General features: G+C 43.4%; 1 protein-coding gene across 3 annotated transcripts in view; it reads right to left on the minus strand.

Moving 5' to 3' along the window:
- Positions 1 to 1,313: 1,313 nt before the first annotated feature.
- The window catches only part of SLC25A13 (solute carrier family 25 member 13), a 231,230-nt gene continuing 213,654 nt past the window's right edge, over positions 1,314 to 18,889 (minus strand). For all 3 annotated transcript variants that reach the window (XM_055420464.2, XM_055420465.2, XM_088833351.1), the window contains 4 exons: positions 16,504 to 16,642; positions 2,903 to 3,061; positions 2,719 to 2,809; positions 1,314 to 2,458 (listed from right to left, as the gene is read on the minus strand). In XM_055420464.2, the coding sequence (XP_055276439.1) occupies positions 2,272 to 2,458; positions 2,719 to 2,809; positions 2,903 to 3,061; positions 16,504 to 16,642 (576 nt within the window). In that variant the 3' untranslated portion in view covers positions 1,314 to 2,271. The remainder of the gene's footprint in view (positions 2,459 to 2,718; positions 2,810 to 2,902; positions 3,062 to 16,503; positions 16,643 to 18,889) is intronic.

An 18,889-nucleotide genomic window follows, 5' to 3' on the forward strand; every position in this document is an offset into this window, starting at 1 on the left:
ATCATCCTCAGCTCCAGGTAGGACTAAGGGAAGCCAAGACGCTCTCTCACCAGATGCAACAGCTCCTAAAGAAGCAAGCAGGAGGACTTCCCTGGTGGATCAGTGGCTAAGGCTCTGAGCCCCCATTGCAGGGGGCCCAGGTTCGATCCCTGGTCAGGGAATTAGATCCCACATGCTGCAACTAAGACCCCAGAGCAGTTAAATAAATAAGCAAATATTAAAACAAAACAAAAAAGCAGCAAGTAGGGCAATGCACCATGTCTTGTGATCTGGGTCAGTATTTACACCTGGAAAATCTGATCTTCCATAAAATTTGAAGCAGTTGAAGAAAAGAAAGGCAGGGAGGCAGGGTTTACACTCAGGGACTTTTCTCCACATTCAAAATATCAAAGCTTGAGTGCTGTGTTACTGTAACACCACCTAAATGTCTATGACATGTAGAGTCTCGTGACTGGTCTTGGAGATTAAAATATAAGTGTTACTTGTCACACTGAGCAAGGGACTGGGGGAGGAAGGCAAGTGCAGGGAGATGGAGGCGATTCTCTTCGATGTTTGCCAAACCAAAACCATGAGGGAGCCATGTATATATCTGTCCTATTTCTGGTGAGAATAACAAAGCTTTTGTTCACTGAAACCCCCCGACCCCTGCCCAAAACAACAACAAAGTGGACTCACAGATGGTTTTTACACTTTCCCATTTTGAACAATAACTCTGAATGTCGACCTGCTGACCTACAGCAAGGCAGAAACTGAAAAATGGCTCTCTTCTGGAGGCAAATTTTGGAGACACAGGAAGTTCAAACTCAACTGACAATAAGTAACTTAGGAGCACAAATGCAGCCTTAGAAGAGCCCGAAATTCTGTTCAAGACTAACACCTTTCCCCTGGTCATTACAGTGTTGGTCAAATATGACCAAAGGTTGCACACAGTGGCCCACGGTTTTGGTATGAGGAAGAGTCAGAGAAGATTGGAAGACACCGCTGCCATTTTGTACCAGTTTTCATGCCCAACCTGCAGTGAAACTCGATATTAATTCTCACAATAAGCAACTGCAGAGAGTACTGAGGGTGACTACAGCAAGTGGCAGTTTGCTAGGCTCTTCACACATCTGGATCAAATGTAAGTAGCCTCTCTTATTCACACTGAACACTGGCATACTGAAGACGCGGGTACATGGCATCCTGGGAGACCAGAAAGACAAACCCAGGCTGATATGAACAAGTCACCCTCAAAATGAAACGCTGAGAGTCCAGTAATGACCACTGTTGCAGTCATTTGCCACATGACGGAACAAGAGCAAAAACACTCAGGAGCTTTGAAAACAGTTTATTTCCCTCTTCAGAGACACACGAGCCTTCTGATCATTGTTCGAGGCACCACAAATTAAATAAAAATGCATATTACAATGTATTTTTCCATGATTCAAGATAAAGTGAATTTTAAAAGCAAATGGATGCCAATTACAGAGGGCTGGGTGGGGGCGAGGGCAGGTATCAGTTAATGGAGGGCATGCGTTTTTCTGCAGTGTTTACTGAAGCAGGCGGTGGTCAGCACGTGTGCCTCCTATGAGCAGTCATCCCAAGCCAGGAGAGGGGCTGTGTCTCTGGGTTTCTCCGTCTGTCAAGTGCAGAGCCAAGAGCACTTTCTCTAAAGTACAAAGACTTCCCTCTGGTAGCCTGAGTACCAGTAACAGAATATGGTTATTAAACATCTTCAATGTGGTTTTCATTACAAAACAACATGTTTCACATCAAAGCTTCATAATATAATCCAGAGTCAGAATTAGTGTGTGTTTAGAATCTGAAGCCAGGCTGGCTATTTCTGATAATGTTTTCATTTCTTCCAGTGTTTTTTTCACTTTTTATAAATATGCACCCAGTCTCCTACACAGGAACACTTGCTCGGAGCACCATGATTGCTTCCCAGTAGCTTCTTCTGGGCTGTAATCCTAATCCGAGGAGAATGGTTCTAATTTCTATTCAGACTTGCTTCTTCCTCCAGATTGGGTTAATGTTGGCCAAGTCCCAGCAGATGTCAGGTACCAGCACAGGTTTGTGAGAAGAGGCCCAAAGAATAATTATGAATAATTTCACAATGATCTAGTTAGGAAAACACACAGAAAAAGGAATGATTTCACCTTATCAAAAGCCTCGACTTGAATTTAAACGGGAGATGGAAGTGACAGGGATGAAGTGTTTCCACTGAGATGGGGTGTTCTCTCCAACAGTCACACCAGAGACGCAGTGACGGCTCGGTGGGTGCCAGGCCTCCTACGGGCCTCCACCCGTGGCTTGTGAGGTAGATGTTGACGGTGTGAAGAGAGGTAGGTAAAGTCCAAATTTGTTTTCAATCCCTGCAAATGTTGCAACTGCCAATTTGTAGCCCCCGACGTGATCAGGATTGGGAGCAGGCAGGGTGATCCTGGATTTAGGAACTGGCTCTGATCCCATGGGTTTCCTACAAGAAGGGAAAATAGGGTGAGAATCTGAGGGTTTTTGTTTAACTTGGTAAAAGCAACATTCAAAACTGCTAACATCTGGCTCATGGAAGAGTTGTGGAATTCTGGTTACTTGTATGCTCCCTTTTGAAATGAGTCTGATAACGTGATTTCAGTATTTTCCTACATGTCTTCTACTTCATCACAGGGACTGAAAGGACATACCTTTCTGGATGACGACAGAGTATTAGAAGCAGCTGAAGTTTAGCAAGATACTTACACTCCTCCAAAATCAATGTAGAACCATCGCTGGAGCAATTCATAGGTCAGCAAAGTCACACCAAACTGGGGGGAGGACCGAAACACACGAGCTTGGGGGGAGAACAGGAAGTAACAGACATAGTTAAGATTTTAAAAATTCGCGTGATACCAAAGGTTTAATTAAGAGCAAATTATTTCCATACCGCCAGCTCCTTTCCACAAAGCTTTCGGGCCTTCCTCGCGCAGGATCTTCCGAAAGCAGTCTATCACTCCACTGTAAGTGGTCTGGCCAGCCCGGGCGGCCACCTGTAATCGCGTCTTGATGACATCAGCAGGGGTCACTAGTGAGGCTGCAGGCATACCTGCCAGAAAAGACAACACCTTTGCAGTTGGGTCACGTTCTCATGTACTGTGCTGTGAACTGCCGGCCGTGGAAAGAAAGCTAAGGCCGGGATCGAGTCAAACATCTGTGCGCTGTCGCCTCTGGGAAACACGGCTGTGAGGCTGGCCCACAGGCACGGAGGCTCCAACACACCCAACGGAGCGCACGCCTCGCCTCTCCTTCCCCAGACCACCAGCGGCCATTTGTCACGCTCATATTCTTACACAGTCTCAAGGAATTATGTGTCAACACAACTTCAAGTGGTTGAAAACAAATGGAGAAAGATTTTGGGTTTTCTTTCTTGTTGTTGTTACCTTGTTTTTTGCTTTCCTGTTGAAATCAGAGTTACTGGGTCTGATTTTTCAGAGGTGAAGCTTGTTATCCGTTTCCTCTTCCTGCTTCTCTGCGGCTGCTGGCAGTCACCGGAGCTGCCTTCTCACACACATTCAACCACTCGTTCCCTCCAAACCCTAACCTCTCCGGTTACACCAGAAAAGACTTTACTGATAGCTAAACAAACATTGTGTGGGTGTGTGTGTGTGTGTGCCCGCGTGCACGTGCATGCGTGTGTAAAGTGGGGGGTGACCTGAGGGGGAGGCACCCACAGATAATACTTTAGGGTTCCTCTTTCCTATGACTGACATCTCCCGAAAAAAATATCTGCCAGAAATCTTAAAATTTATACTGGCCGATAATCAGTGAGAAAGGGACAACAACAACAACAACAGAAACCCTCCCAAAATTACCGAGGGAAACTTTTCTAGTCATTTTATCCAAACTGGGGCAGCCCGTGTTTAGATTTTTTAAAAGCGAGACTGTACTCAGAAGACACTGTCTCTTATGGTTTTATTACTTTTCCATTATGAACCTATTCCAAACCAAATTGGTCAAATGCAGATGCATAAATCTCCTTTGCTTTTTTTAAGGCTTAATAATTCTGTAAGAATTTCGGTCCAAACCAACGTGGTCTGGCTCACAGCTCCATCTCATCCTTCTAAGAGACAGCTTTAAAGTTACAGGGTGTGCGTTTGCGCCCGGGGGAATCCGCATAGTACACGTTTGCATTTACATCACTAAGCTGTATCTTCTCCTCTTCCATCTTTCCCGAGGCTCCTCAACCATTCATCTCAACAGTTTTTATGAAACACATGGCATCTTTGCATGTGAAAAAGCTCGCTTTATATCCAGCGCTTCGCTGGATAAGTCATACTGAATTTCCTATTAGCTTAGAGGAATTATTCTAACTTTAAGCCAGGAATTTATCCTCCAACATAATGGAAGGAAACATGAAAAATGCTTAGAAACCCACTGTGTTCACACCACCAATTTTGTTTCACTTCCTGGTTTAGAAAGAGTTTAGCAAGGCTGTCTGCTTTAGACATGTAATAAAATCCTCCTTACAAGGGTGGGCAGGCACGGCAGAGTGTGACTGTGAAAGATGCACAAGCAATAAAATGGGTAACGAGTCTCCTTCAGGTCGGGTTATTTTTCATAAATAGCTACTTGCAATGAAAAAAGAGAGAAGTATTGGGGAGGGCAGGGAGGAAAGACACTGATCAGTGGAATAAGGATGCTAAGGGAAACGTGTAAGATGTTTAATAAGTTGTCTGGCAAAACTGACTGGAGTGTGTGTGTCTGTGTGTGTGTGTGTGTGTGGAGTAGGGGCGGGTGCTGGAAACAGGGCGGCCTGCTGACTGTCATCCTCTCCACCCCCAGTTCCCACCTCTCCCTGGAGGACAGCTGCTAGGACTGCGGAGGGGCGGGGTATAGCCCTGTGGACAGGATTTCTGGTGTGGAGACTTGCTAAATTCACCTGGAGAGCAACATCAGGCTGCTCCACAGCTAGGCCAGGAAGGCAGCATTTACCGGGAAGGGCTTGGCTCCCGGACGTGTGTTGATTTGGGGGATCAGGGAGGGAAAAGACTTGGAGCAAATATGCCTGGTTTCTCCCAGCTTGCTTAAGGATAAGATGATGCTGATCAAGAGGTCAAGTTTTCCCTGGTCCCAAAGATGGGAGAGTGAGAGGAGGCTAGGAAACAGGGGTGGGGGGGGACCCGCCTCCCACCTAATGCTTCAGTGACGAGACATATGATGAGATCTTCGGACCACCTTCTATGTATGACAGGGATGTTCTCCAGCCAGTCAAAAAAATTACAACTCTTTAAGGGGGTGCCCAGTAGCTAGACAGTAGAAGTTTGTTTACCACAAAAAGAAAGCATGACTGGCAAAATACAACTTCGGTACAAGGACATATTGTATAACACAGGGGATGTAGCCAATATTTTACAATAATTACAAATGGAATATAACCTTTAAAATTGTGAATCACTAACTGTGGTGCTGAAGAAGACTCTTGAGAGTCCCTTGGACTGCAAGGAGATCCAACCAGTCCATTCTAAAGGAGATCAATCCTGAGTGTTCATTGGAAGGACTGATGCTAAAGCTGAAACTCCAATACTTTGGCCACCTCATGCGACGAGCTGACTCACTGGAAAAGACTCTGATGCTGGGAAGGATTGGGGGCAGGAGGAGAAGGGGACGACAGAGAATGAGATGGCTGGATGGCATCACCGACTTGATGGACATGAGTTTGAGTGAACTCCGGGAGTTGGTGATGGACAGGGAGGCCTGGCATGCTGTGATTCACGGGGTCGCAAAGAGTTGGACACAACTGACCGACTAAACTGAACTGATGCTGTACATATGAAAGATACAATACTATATATAACCTGTACCTCAAAAAAAAAGACCCCAGCAAAGACCAATAAACAGATATCATAAGACCAAAAAAAAAAAAAAAACCACCAAATCTGGGATGAGTCATCCTTAATTTTAACAAATATTCCATTAGTATTTGTAAAAAAAAAAAAAAAGTGCTTCTCTGTTTATGAGACACAAAAGTTAACAGCTATTTATTTGGGAATCAAGGTTAAGAGTTTGCCAAAATCCCTTTGCACCCTTATGTTCATTATCTACATGATGTATTATCAGTTGCTAAGAAAAGCATAAAGATTTTTATTTAGAAAGAGAAAATATCACATTATCGTCATACTTCTAACTTGAGGTTTTATAAGACAACATTATGTTGATACTACAGTAAGGCTCCTTGGTGAATTTTACGTAAGTGTGAAATACTCCTCTGTGCTTCTGAATGCTGTTTTTGAACCCTGAATTCCATTCAGTTTGACATTAATATTGCTATACTTGCTGTCGTTGGTATTTGCCAGGTACATAATTTTCCATCTATTCTCTTTCCATCTTTCTATGTCACTGTTTTCTCAAACTTCAGATGACTAGATTTCCTTTCACAACTTAGTTAAAGGCATTTGCTTTCACTGGGGGCACTGAAGGCATTCAGCTGTGGCTCGGAGGTGATTCCGGCCATCCTGGGTTGGGACTGCAGTTTTTATTTTCTCTGCTTCTAGGTGTTTCCCGTTTGATTTCACCCTTTCCTGCCTCAGTTCAACTGAATAATGTGTGTTTGCTGCACAGGTGTGACAGCTACAGCGTGTGCAGCTGATGGGCCCTGATGTCCTCTCTGCAAGTTGAGGACCTGGCACCGCACCCCCACCCCCACCCCCGTCCTCCTTTCTGTTGCCTGCCTCCCAGTGACCCTTCCTGGATAAAAAACACCAATCAAAGTGAGCAGTTATTCAGACCGACTCGAGGCTTCAACTTTGATCTGCTCAGTTTTGTATATCCCACATTCTCCTCGTTCTTAAATTCACTGACATTCATTTTGCCTCCCAGAGGTCTGTGGGGGTCCCCGAGCCCTGGCTGGGAAGGCCCACCTTGGGACTGGCTCCCACGCCTGAAGACAAGTGTGCCCACTGGGAGGGAGACTGCGGTTCACGCCCTCGCCTCCTCGGGTTCTGAGGGAATCTGGCACCATGGACGAGGAGCCAGTCAGTTTTCCACTACTGGTTGGTTTTCTGTCCTCTTTTCCTTATACTTCTCCCTGGGTAAGTCCTATTAAACAGACGTTAGACCTCCTGGGTTCATCTTACATATCTCTTAAATCTTCTGTTACTTATCATCTCTGTATTTGTGATCCATGTACAGATGCTCAGTCATGTCCTACTCTTTGCGACCCCATGGACCATAGCGCGCCAGGTTCCTTCTGTCCATGGGATTTTCCAGGCAAGAATACTGGAGTGAGTTGCCATTTCCTCCTCCAGGGGATCTTCCTGACTCAGGGATCGAACCCACATCTCTGGTATTGCAGGCGGATTCTTCATCAGTAAGCCACCTGGGAAACCCCATTTGTGATCCATATTCTAGAGGGTTTTGTTTGTTTTCTCCCATGGTTTATTTCCCATGCGTCAAATGTGGTGTTTTTCTATGGATTTTTAATTCTAGCCATCTTTTCATTAACTTTCGAGAAAGCTTCCTAACTGGTTTGTTTCTTTTGAATCTGAGGACCTTAATTATAGTTCTTAAAAGTTCTCCTCTGTTCCCTGAATTGCCTGTTTTCTCTGTCATTCTTCTGTTTACTTAGCTTATTGCTTCTTCTTGTCTGAGGACCCCTGGCTGTCTACTGGCATTCAAGTTCAAAGGCCAGGCTGATGACTGCTGTGGATGGCTCCCACCGCACCCGGGTCAGCCTTACCCACAGGGCTCCTGAATGGAGGGCAGTCCATGCACAGGTTTTGTGAAATGGGTGAGGCCTGGCAAGTAGACAGGAGTTAAAGACAGGCCTGCAGGGCAGGGACCTTCCAAATCCTGCCACGTGGAATGCTTCATGCTGGACGTAGAAGGAATTATTTCCTGCCCTTCTTTGGAAGAGCTGCCATTAGTTCTTTTTTTGTTTGTTTGTTTTTCCCCTGCAACTGTGGTAAAGGTCTGGAATTACCATAAACCTTGCCCTGCTCTCCTTTCTTTACAACTGCCCTCTCCAGGCAAGTGTTTCCTTTCTTTAGAACACAGCTCTGGGCTTTTAGCAGGGATTCAAATATTGCCTGAAGCTTCACATAAAAAGTAGACGAGAGAGGAGCAAGCCAACCTCCCTGCAGTAAATGCAGTTTCTTAACTCCTGTTAACCATTTACCCTACAACCTCCCTCCCACACTCCAGGCATTTTATCCACTGTTCACTTGGAGGTTGAAATTATCTGTTTCTGATCTGACAACAAAGGACAGAAATGGTATGGACCTAACGAAGATATTAAGAACAGGTGGCAAGAATACACAGAAGAACTATACAAGAAAGATCTTCATGACCCAGATAACCATGATGGTGTGATCACTCACTTAGAGCCAGACATCCTGGAATGTGAAGTCAAATGGGCCTTAGGAAGCATCACTACAAACAAAACTAGTGGAAGAGATAGAATTCCAGTTGAGCTATTTCAAATCCTAAAAGATGATGCTGTGAAAGTGCTGCACTCAATATGTCAGCAAATTTGGAAAACTCAGCAGTGGCCACAGGACTGGAAAAGGTCAGTTCTCATTCCAATCCCAAAGAAAGGCAATGCCAAAGAATACTCAAACTGCCGCACAATTGCACTTATGTCACACACTAGCAAAGTAATGCTCAAAATTCTCCAAGCTAGGCTTCAACAGTACATGAACTGTGAACTTCCAGATGTTCAAGCTGGATTTAGAAAAGGCAGAGGAACCAGAGATCAAACTGTCAACATCCGTTGGATCATTGAAAAAGTGAGAGAGTTCCAGAAAAACATCTACTTCTGCTTTATTGACTATGCCAAAGCCTTTGACTGTGTGGATTGCAACAAACTGTGGAAAATCCTTAAAGAGATGGGAATACCAGACCACCTGACCTGCCTCCTGAGAAATCTGTATACAGGTCAAGAAGCAACAGTTAGCACTGGACAACAGACTGGTTCCAAATTGTCAAAGGAGTACGTCAAGGCTGTATATTTTTACCTTGCTTATTTAATTTTTTTGCAGATTGCATCATGAGAAATGCTGGGCTGGATTTAGCACAAGCTGGGATCAAGACTGCTGGGAGAAATATCAACCTCAGATATGCAGATGACACTTCACTTTATGGCAGAAAGCGAAGAAGAACTAAAGAGCCTCTTGATGAAAGTGAAAGAGGAGAGTGAAAAAGTTGGCTTAAAACTCAACATTCAGAAAACTAATATCATGGCATCTAGTCCCATCACTTCATGTCAAATAGATGGGGAAACAGTTCAGGTCACTTGCTGTTTCTTACTCTTTGCGACCCCATGGACTGCAGCACACCAGGCCTCCCCGTCCATCACCAACTCCCGGAGTTTACTCAGACTCATGTCTATTGAGCTGGTGATGCCATCCAACCATCTCATCCTCTGTCATCCCCTTCTTCTCCTGCCTTCACTCTTTCCCAGCATCAGGGTCTTTTCCAATGAGTCCGTTCTTCACATCAGGTGGCCAAAGTATTGGAGTTTCAGCTTCAGCATCAGTCCTTCCAATGAATATTCAGGACTGATTTCCTTTAGGATGGGCTGGTTGGATCTCCTTGCAGTCCAAGGGACTCTCAAGAGTCTTCTCCAAGACCACAGTTCAAAAGCATCAATTTTTTGGTGCTCAGCTTTCTTTACAGTCCAACTCTCACATCCATACATGACTGCTGGAAAAACCATAGCCTTGACTAGACGGACCTTTGTTGGCAAAGTAATGTCTCTGCTTTTTAATATGCTGTCTAGGTTAGTCATAACTTTTCTTCCAAGGAGCAAACATCTTTTAATTTCATGGCTGCAGTCACCATATGTAGTGATTTTGGAGCCCAAAAAAATAAAGTCTGTCACTGTTTCCAGTTTCCCCATCTACTTCCCATGAAGTGATGGGACCAGTTGCCATGATCTTAGTTTTCTGAATGTTGAGTTTTAAGCCAACTTTTTCACTCTCCTCTTTCACTTTCATCAAGAGGCTCTTTTCTTCTTCAATTTCTGCCGTAAGGGTAGTATCGTCTGCATATCTGAGGTTATTGATATTTCTCCTGGCAGTCTTGATTCCAGCTTGTGCTTCTTCTAGCCCAGCCTTTCTCATGATGTACTCTTCATATAAGTTAAATAAGCAGGGTGACAGTACACAAACTTGATGTACTCCTTTCCCGATCTGGAACCAGTCTGTTCCAAATCAGACTGGAAACAATTCAGTGGAAACAGTGACAGACTTTATTTTTGGGGGCTCCAAAATCACTGCAGATGGTGACTGCAGCCATGAAATTAAAGGACATTTGCTGCTTGGAAGAAAAGTTACGACCAACCTAGATAGCATATTAAAAAGCAGAGACATTACTTCACCAACAAAGGCCCGTCTAGTCAAAGCTATGGTTTTTCGAAGAGTCATGTATGGATGTGAGAGTTGGACTATAAAGAAAGCTGAGCACCAAAGAATTGATGCTTCTGAACTGTGGTTTTGGAGAAGACTCTTGAGAGTCCCTTGGACAGCAAGGAGATCCAACCAGTCCATCCTAAAGGAAATCAGTCCTGAATATTCATTGGAAGGACAGATGCTGAAGCTGAAACTCCAATACTTTGGCTACTTGATGTGAAGAACGGACTCATTTGAAAAGACCCTGATGCTGGAAAACATTGAAGGCAGGAGGAGAAGGGGACGACAGAGGATGAGATGGTTGGATGGCATCACCGACTCAAGGGACATGAGTTTGTAAACTCCAGGAGCTGGTGATGGACAGGGAAGCCTGGTGTGCTGCAGTCCATGGGGTTGCAAAGAGTCGGGCACTACTGAGCGACTGAACTGAACTGATCTGACATTAATAAAAGCAGCTTCTCCTGCCTGTGTTTTGGGCTATGGCATGTTTTTCTCATTTCAAGTTTGGGTCCTGTCTTCTGAAGGCTGGTACTAATAAGGACTTATAAAAACTATTTTCTAACATTTTAAGGTATTTGCGAGGCAAGATCGATGAACACTGAACATGCTTAGTCCATTACCTTGATCCAACTTCTCTACTACTTTTTTTTTTAAGGATCTAAGAATTGCTTTCAAATTATCTTAAGCTTTATGTCCACATAATTTAATTGTTATAAAATTGTTATATTTTATATAATTATGTGCCAACGGTACTTTTCTCCTAACTCAAATCTTCTACTACGTTTGTGAAAGCATCATGATCGGTCACACTCATAACTCTCCTGTGTCTGTACTTTGAACAGCTGTTAAAGATATTTCTGAATTGCTACTTAAACTAATTAATTCAAAGATCACAGAACCATCCCTGCAGTCTGACTTGTTCCTCTACCTCACCACTCTCAAATTAAGACCCTCTGGGATGAGCTACTCTGTAATATTTGATAAGTATTAGATATCCTTCATTTGATATTATCCATAAAGCACTTTGAAATGCCCTTCTTTAACCAAAAAAGCAACACTTAATTAGAGTGAATTAGACCTTGGTTCCTCAATTTCAGGTCCCTGGCTTCAACCCTCACCTTCTGACACGTGAAGCACTTTGGCTAACGAACATAAATTCAAACATCCGTTAGTCTTAACTCAATCCTGTGAGTTAATGGAGATGTTCCCAGTATTTAAAGATCTTCCAAGTTTATAACCAGATATACACAGACCCAAAAATCTGTAATATTCTCTACATTTTAAGATACCAACAATCACCTGTTAAAAAGTTGCATATTACTAAAGCAATCTAACTTTAAATCAGTTTTTTTGGAGAAAGTCAGGTGATACTTACTGAATAACTGAAATTCCTGTCAACACATAAAAGGGGAAAATCCTATTCACTGAACCCAGATGGATCTTATGTATAATAGCATTGTCCAACCAAAAATATATGGAGCCTGTACAAGAGATCAACTGAAGTATAAAATACAAAAATTACATTTTGTATAAAAATGTGTATTATGTCACATAAAAATAGTACTGAGACATTTCTCATAATAAATAAGTTAGTGGTCGATTACTATTCCTTACAGCTTATTTTGAGATCAGATTTCCTCCTTTCTCTTAATGACAACAAAGATCACTTTGGCTTTGGGACCTACCTACTCCCTGGGCTTCGTGACTATGCACCCATTCAACATGTCCTCTCCCGATTCATTTTTAGGTATTTTAATTTGGATTTTCAGGCAAATAATCATTTTCGAATAATGACAGACTCATTTCTTCTAATACTTATGACTGTTACTTCCCTTTCACGTTTACCATATTGACTGGAACCTCCAAAACAAGGCTCAAAAACAGAAACCTTCTTAAATTTAACCTTACTAAATTTCTCAAAAACCAAAACTTGATTAATTTTAATGAGACTGGAGGTCATGACATTTGCCATGGCTTCTGATATTTGTTATGAAATTAAGGAAGTAGCTCAGTTCTCCTTACACAGTTGATACAGATTTGTGGAATAGACAAGATCATCAAGCTTTGTGGCTGACCTGTCCTTTCAAGAAGAAAACCAATGACAACCTCTGTCTTATATATCATCCTGTCTTACAGGGAAGGGGAGGTGGACAGTAAGATGGAAGGAAACCTTCCATGGTCACAGGGCAGCTTGCTCCCAAATGGGCCTCAGTGGTCTTCCCCTCCTGATGTTCTAACCTCTGCCTCTCTGTCGCCTCCATGACATTACAGAGGCTGATCAGGATGACCAATGGGACAGTGTGGAAATGAAGGGATGCGACTGTTCATAAAGACACTGCAGCTTCCGCTTTGTTTTCTCTTCTTCTCTCCTATCCCTCCCCCATCCTGCTCTGGGGGATGCCAGCGGCCGTGGCATGAGGACACCCAAGGAGCCACAGAGTGGCCACGTGGCAAGGAATTGATGGACCAGCCAATGCCATGTGATTCAGCCATCCTGAAAATGCTTCCTCCACCCCGGCCAGGCCTTCCAGAGCCCTGGCTAACATCCTCACAACAGATTTGAGCTAGAGGGCACCCACAGAAGCTGCTCCTGACCCACAGATCGTGGGATAATAAGCTGATAAGTTGTGGCATAATGTGTTATGTGGCAACCAATAACTAATATAGACAGTATCTGGCGAACAACTCTGAAAGATGATAGGATGGTTAGAAGGCTACAATAATAGCAGGATGGGGATATAAACTAGTATGCCTTTAAAATATATATATATATATATTTTTTTTTACCAGAAAACTCATTTCAGAGGTTTATGTCTCCCAAAGAAATGATCTAAAACAGGGAGAAAAGTCTTATGCACAAAGATGTTTAACAATATCATGTATTTACATTTTTTCTGAAAAAAGTTTATCATCTTAGATTGATGATGATGTGAGCAAGCAGCAATTAAAAATTTGGTTTACAAAGTTTTAAATTAAGAAAATTAATACTAGTATTGAACATTCAAAAATACTTATTAGAAAAAAAGAAAAAAAAAAAAAAAAACTTCTTATGTCCCAGGTACTTTCCTGGATCTTTGTATCTATTAATTCAGTTGATCTTCATAATAGTCTTATGAGACTAAGATTATTCTTAGCTCCATCTATAGATGGAGAAACAAACAGAGAGACATTAAGTAACTCATTCAGGTCACACAGCTCTCAGTGGGGAAATTGGAATTTGAACTCCAGCACTCTTGCCTAGAAAATCGCATGGACAGAGAAGCCTGGTGGGCTGCAGTCCATGGGGTCACGAAGAGTCGGACACGACTGAGTGACTTCACTTTCACTTTTCATTTTCACACATTGGAGAAGGAAATGGCAACCCACTCCAGTGTTCTTGCCTGGAGAATCCCAGGGACGGCGGAGCCTGGTGGGCTGCCGTCTATGGGGTCGCAGAGTCGGACACGACTGAAGCGACTTAGCAGCAGCAGCAGCCTGAGCCCACAGCACCTGCCATTTTTCATTTTGCCCTGACGGCAAACAATGCTTCAGAAATGATAGTAAGTGAATAGCGTATCCACAGTGTGATCACACCCTGTTAAAAACCACCCAAGGGGGAGAAATCAGCAAAAATGTTAAATGGTGTTTATCTTAGGGTCAGAGAATAATGGATTTGTTGTTGTTTAGTCTCTAAATCGTGTCCAACTCTTGCGACCCCATGGACTGCAGCCCTCCAGGCTCCTCTATCCCTGGGATTTTCCAGGCAAGAATACTGGGGTGGGTTCCCATTTTCTTCTCCAGGGGATCTTCCCAATGCAGAGATTGAACCCTTGGCTCCTGTATTGGCAGGTGGATTCTAAGTGGTATGCTAGTTCTCCCCAGTCGGTCCTACTGGTAAGCTGGTAAGTTTTTCACTTATTTCGGGTAAGTGATTTGAAATAAATGGTATTATAACCTTTGGGCTCAAAACATTATCATTTATACATCTGTAAATGACATATAAAGCAAACAGTGAGTCAATGGCCAAACTGGCATTAAAACTGGGAATTCTATACTCTAGTTGTAAAATCATGATTTTCTGATGTAGGCAGAGTAATCTCACTGTGTATTCATAAAAGGCTCCCTGAGCTGCCAGGAAAGAACAACCCTGCCTCATACACCAACATCACCACCTTTAAAGAAAAACAATTAACCAAGAATTTAAGGCTTCCCTGGTGGCTCAGTGGTAACGAACCCTCCTGCTAGTGCAGGAGATGCGGGTTTGATCCCTGGGTCAGGAAGATCCCCTGGAGAAGGAAATAGCAACCTACTCCAGTATTCTTGCCTGGAGAATCCTATGGACAGAAGAGTCTGGTGGGCTACAGCCCAAGGGTTCGTGAAGAGTCAGACACAACTGAACAAGTAACACCTTCACTTAATGAGCTTGTGGCTCAGATGGAAAAGAATCTGCCTGCAAAGCAGGAGACCTGGGTTCAAGACTGACATGACTGAGCACAGCACTCAACACAACAGTAAGAATTTGAAGAGTAGCTCCAGGGGTTCCTGCCTCCAGCACTCCTCAGGCTACAGGCAGGACACAGGGGCTCACAAGACAGCAAAGAGTTTTTCAAAGCAGGGGGTAGGTCTCAAGAGAGGCAAGCCACATGTCCGAGGAGAACACTGCTTGTATGGAAACTTTGAAGCCAGGCACCCCATGACTGCCTCAGGGTCTGTGAACTCATTAAATGTTTGTCACCACCTGGGGAGTTAATCCAGATTGTTCTACCCTTAGGGTCTCTAAACAAGGAGCAGCCTCAAAGAGCACAGTCGTTCCTGTTTGGGGCTATAAGCAAATTTCCTCAAGGGATTTACACTGGGAATGGAAAAGCCAACTTCCGCATCTGTTTTCTTCCTTTCGTACTTGCACTGTAGCACCAGAGAAGACAGTCACTTCTCACTGAGATTCAGTGCAAGTACGCACTCCAATCTTACAACCTTACACAGCTAGCTGGAATCAGACCCAAGCTGCTTCCAGCTCCACTACATTTCTTTTCTCTCGATGAGAATAACTATTGCTTAAACTTCCTGGCTGGGAGGGATTGGCGGCAGGAGGAGAAGGGGACGACAGAGAATGAGATGGATGGATGGCATCACCGACTCGATGGACCTGAGTCTGAGTGAACTCTGGGAGTTGGTGATGGACAGGGAGGCCTGGCGTGCTGTGATTCATGGGGTTGCAAAGAGTCAGACACGAGTGAGCGACTGAACTGAACTGAGCTGAAACTTCCTGGATGAGCTTTTATGTATTACTTTGGTTAGACACCTTTAGGGCACAAGTATTAACATTTAAGGGATTCCCTGTTGGCTCAGATGGTAAAGTGTCTGCCTGCAATGCAGGAGAGCCAGGTTCGATCCCTGGGTCAGGAAGATCCCCTGGAGAAGGAAATAGCAACCTACTCCAGTACTCTTGCCTGGAAGATTCCATGGATGGAGGAGACTGGTGGGCTACAGTCCATGGGGTCACAAAGAGTTGGACACGACTGAGTGACTTCACTTTCTTTTTCTCACATTAACATTAAAAAAAAAAGTCTGACTGAACAGTTCTTGTTCTTACACTAGTAAGTGAAACTACGAAAGGACATGAGCTTGAACTGGAATCTGACACTGTTACAAAACGCACCGATTTTCAACGACCCTCCCCTTTTTGTTTTGGTGGTGGTAGGTGGGGGAGATGGTCAATGAATTAGTATGTTCATTGGAGGGACTGATGCTAAAGCTGAAACTGCAATACTTTGGCCACCTCATGCGACGAGTTGACTCACTGGAAAAGACTCTGATGCTGGGAAAGGTTGGGGGCGGGAGGAGAAGGGGACGACGGAGAATGAGATGGCTGGATGGCATCACCGACTCGATGGACATGAGTTTGAGTGAACTCCGGGAGTTGGTGATGGACAGGGAGGCCTGGCATGCTGTGATTCATGGGGTCGCGGAGAGTCGGACACGACTGAGCGACTGAACTGAACTGAACTGAACTGAATAGCCAGATCTGCCAGAAGTAAGATTCATTTCTTTCCCTTTCTTTTCAGGAGCTCTTCAAAGCAATCTCTGGTCATCTCACATCAATAACTAAGCAAAGACCCCGGTGCAGGGGCATGGGTGGGAGCAGAACTCCAAGGACACTCACCAGCTATGGCGCCAGCCAAGAGCAGGCTTCCAGGGCTAATCTGCCCATCTTCATTTGCAAGGGCTGCCTTCACATGAGCATAGCACGGGAAGTAGATGGCCGAGAAAGGAATGTCCCGCAGAAAGCAAGCTTTGGCACCCTGTGCATTTGAAAAGGAAGACAGACCACATGAAGCACATATCCCATTGGGAAGATCAAGCTTCTCTGGAACTTCCCTCAGAACAAAATATTCCTGGAGAAGACCAAATGTGCACTTACATGCTGAAAGGGGAATGGAAAAAAGTACATATAACCCGGATTCTGCAAGTAATAAGTCAGAATTTTGTAGTTTAAAATAAAGCATTTTATTGCATGGTATGAGCAAGAAGGGAGAGTTCTTCCTTACTCTCATGGTAAAGATTTTGGTGAAAACCATTTTGGAACTCTGCAACATCCTTTTAAATCCCTAACTGATGGCAGGTCACTGGCATTTCAAGGAGCATTTGTTCTCAGAAGGTAGGCAGCGACAATCAAGATGCCTCTTCGTTATACACTTGGAAGAGGGAAATTATAGAGGTGCAGGGGAAGGGGGTTGTTTTTTGTATTGTTTTTGAGACTCTTGTGAAAATGTTGGAGTTTTTCCCAGAAAAAATTACACATATGTAAAAAATTATATACCTTTTCAAGGGGTTCATGGATCCCCCAATTTATTCATGTACTTACCCTACTCTCTAGGGTCTATGAAACGTTGATAAATGCCTGTACTAAAACCTTAAAATGTTTATAATAATTCCTGTACATTTAAGAGCTCTATGTAGAACAATTAGCAGCTAAGGCAAGGTCTTCACCAAATCACTTCTGGTGCCAAAATAATGCTATGGGGAGGCCTTGAAAATTGATGCATGCCCAGAAATATGATATAAAATTCTACCAAAAACCGCAAGACATATAATGTGTTTTAGGTAGGCTAAATGGGAAGGAAGTCCCCCTTTTCAACACCATTTCTTTCACAGATTTCTAACACCTAAAAATTTTCACCAAATTGAGAGATTCTTCAAAGACAGGAATGAATCCATTCAATTCCACAGATCTAGCCAAGCCCAGTGACATTTATTGAGGTCTAGTGATGCTGGATCTCGGCTATTAGCCTGATGCCAGGCTTCAATCTGTCAAAGCTCCTTAACACTGCACATCTGTTATCGTAGCCTTTCCTTCTCTGACACCTGAATTACACTCCTGACTCACACTGAGCTTGTGGGTAATAAAACCCTTAGTCTTTTTCATAGGAACTGCTATTAACGTAGGTCTACTGTAACTTAATTGATTGCCCTAAACAAGTAACATAAGCAGGGCTTTATGTTTAATCCTATTAAACTTCATCCTAGTTTGGCCCATCCTTCCAACTGGAACAAATGCTTGGAATCTGGATTCTGTCATGTTGGCTGTTCTTCAACCGACTCACCCATGGATGTGTTAATAAGCTGCCTCTGTCCACTGTGAGTACAGATATTCTAAGTAAATAAAGGACATAGCTCTATCACACATGGCCAGTCAGCCCCCACCTCTGTTAACCTCCAATCTGTTAAATGACTAACTGAAAAGAAGAACCACAGAATTCACCACAGCCAAATTCCTCATTTTATACATGTGCAAAGTGATGCCCAGGACAGTTAACCTATCAATTGCACGTTTATTAAGGGCCTTGCTGTTGACTTGCTCAAGGGACTTCCTTGGAGGCAGTGCCAGAGACGGGTCCAAAATGCAGGATGCTCGAGTTTTTGCCATCTCACCCAGTTTTTTCAAGAGGAAAAAGTACACTTTAACACCAGTATTCATGCAGCATTCAATCCTTTCCTAACGATTTGTTTCTTTAAAGGTTAGAATCCAGGGAGTTCCTGTGTAGGGGTAATATTGTTACTCATTTGTTTGTCTGTTTTCACTTCCTCCTCCCTATTTTGCCTCCAAACCTGCCTGTAAGTTCTCTTCCCTATTTGCTCACAAGCAGAGTCTGTCCGGGAGACATTCAAATTAAATACCCAGTGACCATCTCAAATTAAGATCAGTTAAAACTTCTTCATGTTTGACTCCCTCAGTATAGTAAAAAAAGCAAAGCAAAACAGTGCCATTTTACCGACTTCCTAAACAAGAGTAACTATTTAGAGTGACATCACTCCTCCTCTCACAAAGCTTGCTTTTTACTAATCTATTAGTTTTTAACTATTGTCCTCATCTCCTGAATCTTTGCATCTATGGAACTTTAGTCTATATGCTCTGGTAATACTACTGGTAATATTTTCCCTTTAACATATTTTCCCCTCTGATTATAAAATATTAAGTGCTGATCGCAGACAATACAGGAGAATATTAACAATTTAAATTGCCCTTAATTTTCAACAACAAGAGATAC

Source organism: Moschus berezovskii, chromosome 3 (assembly GCF_049115385.1).
Source record: "Moschus berezovskii isolate FMDL1 chromosome 3, NW_MosBer_1.0, whole genome shotgun sequence".
NCBI classification, from domain to species: Eukaryota; Metazoa; Chordata; class Mammalia; order Artiodactyla; family Moschidae; genus Moschus; species Moschus berezovskii.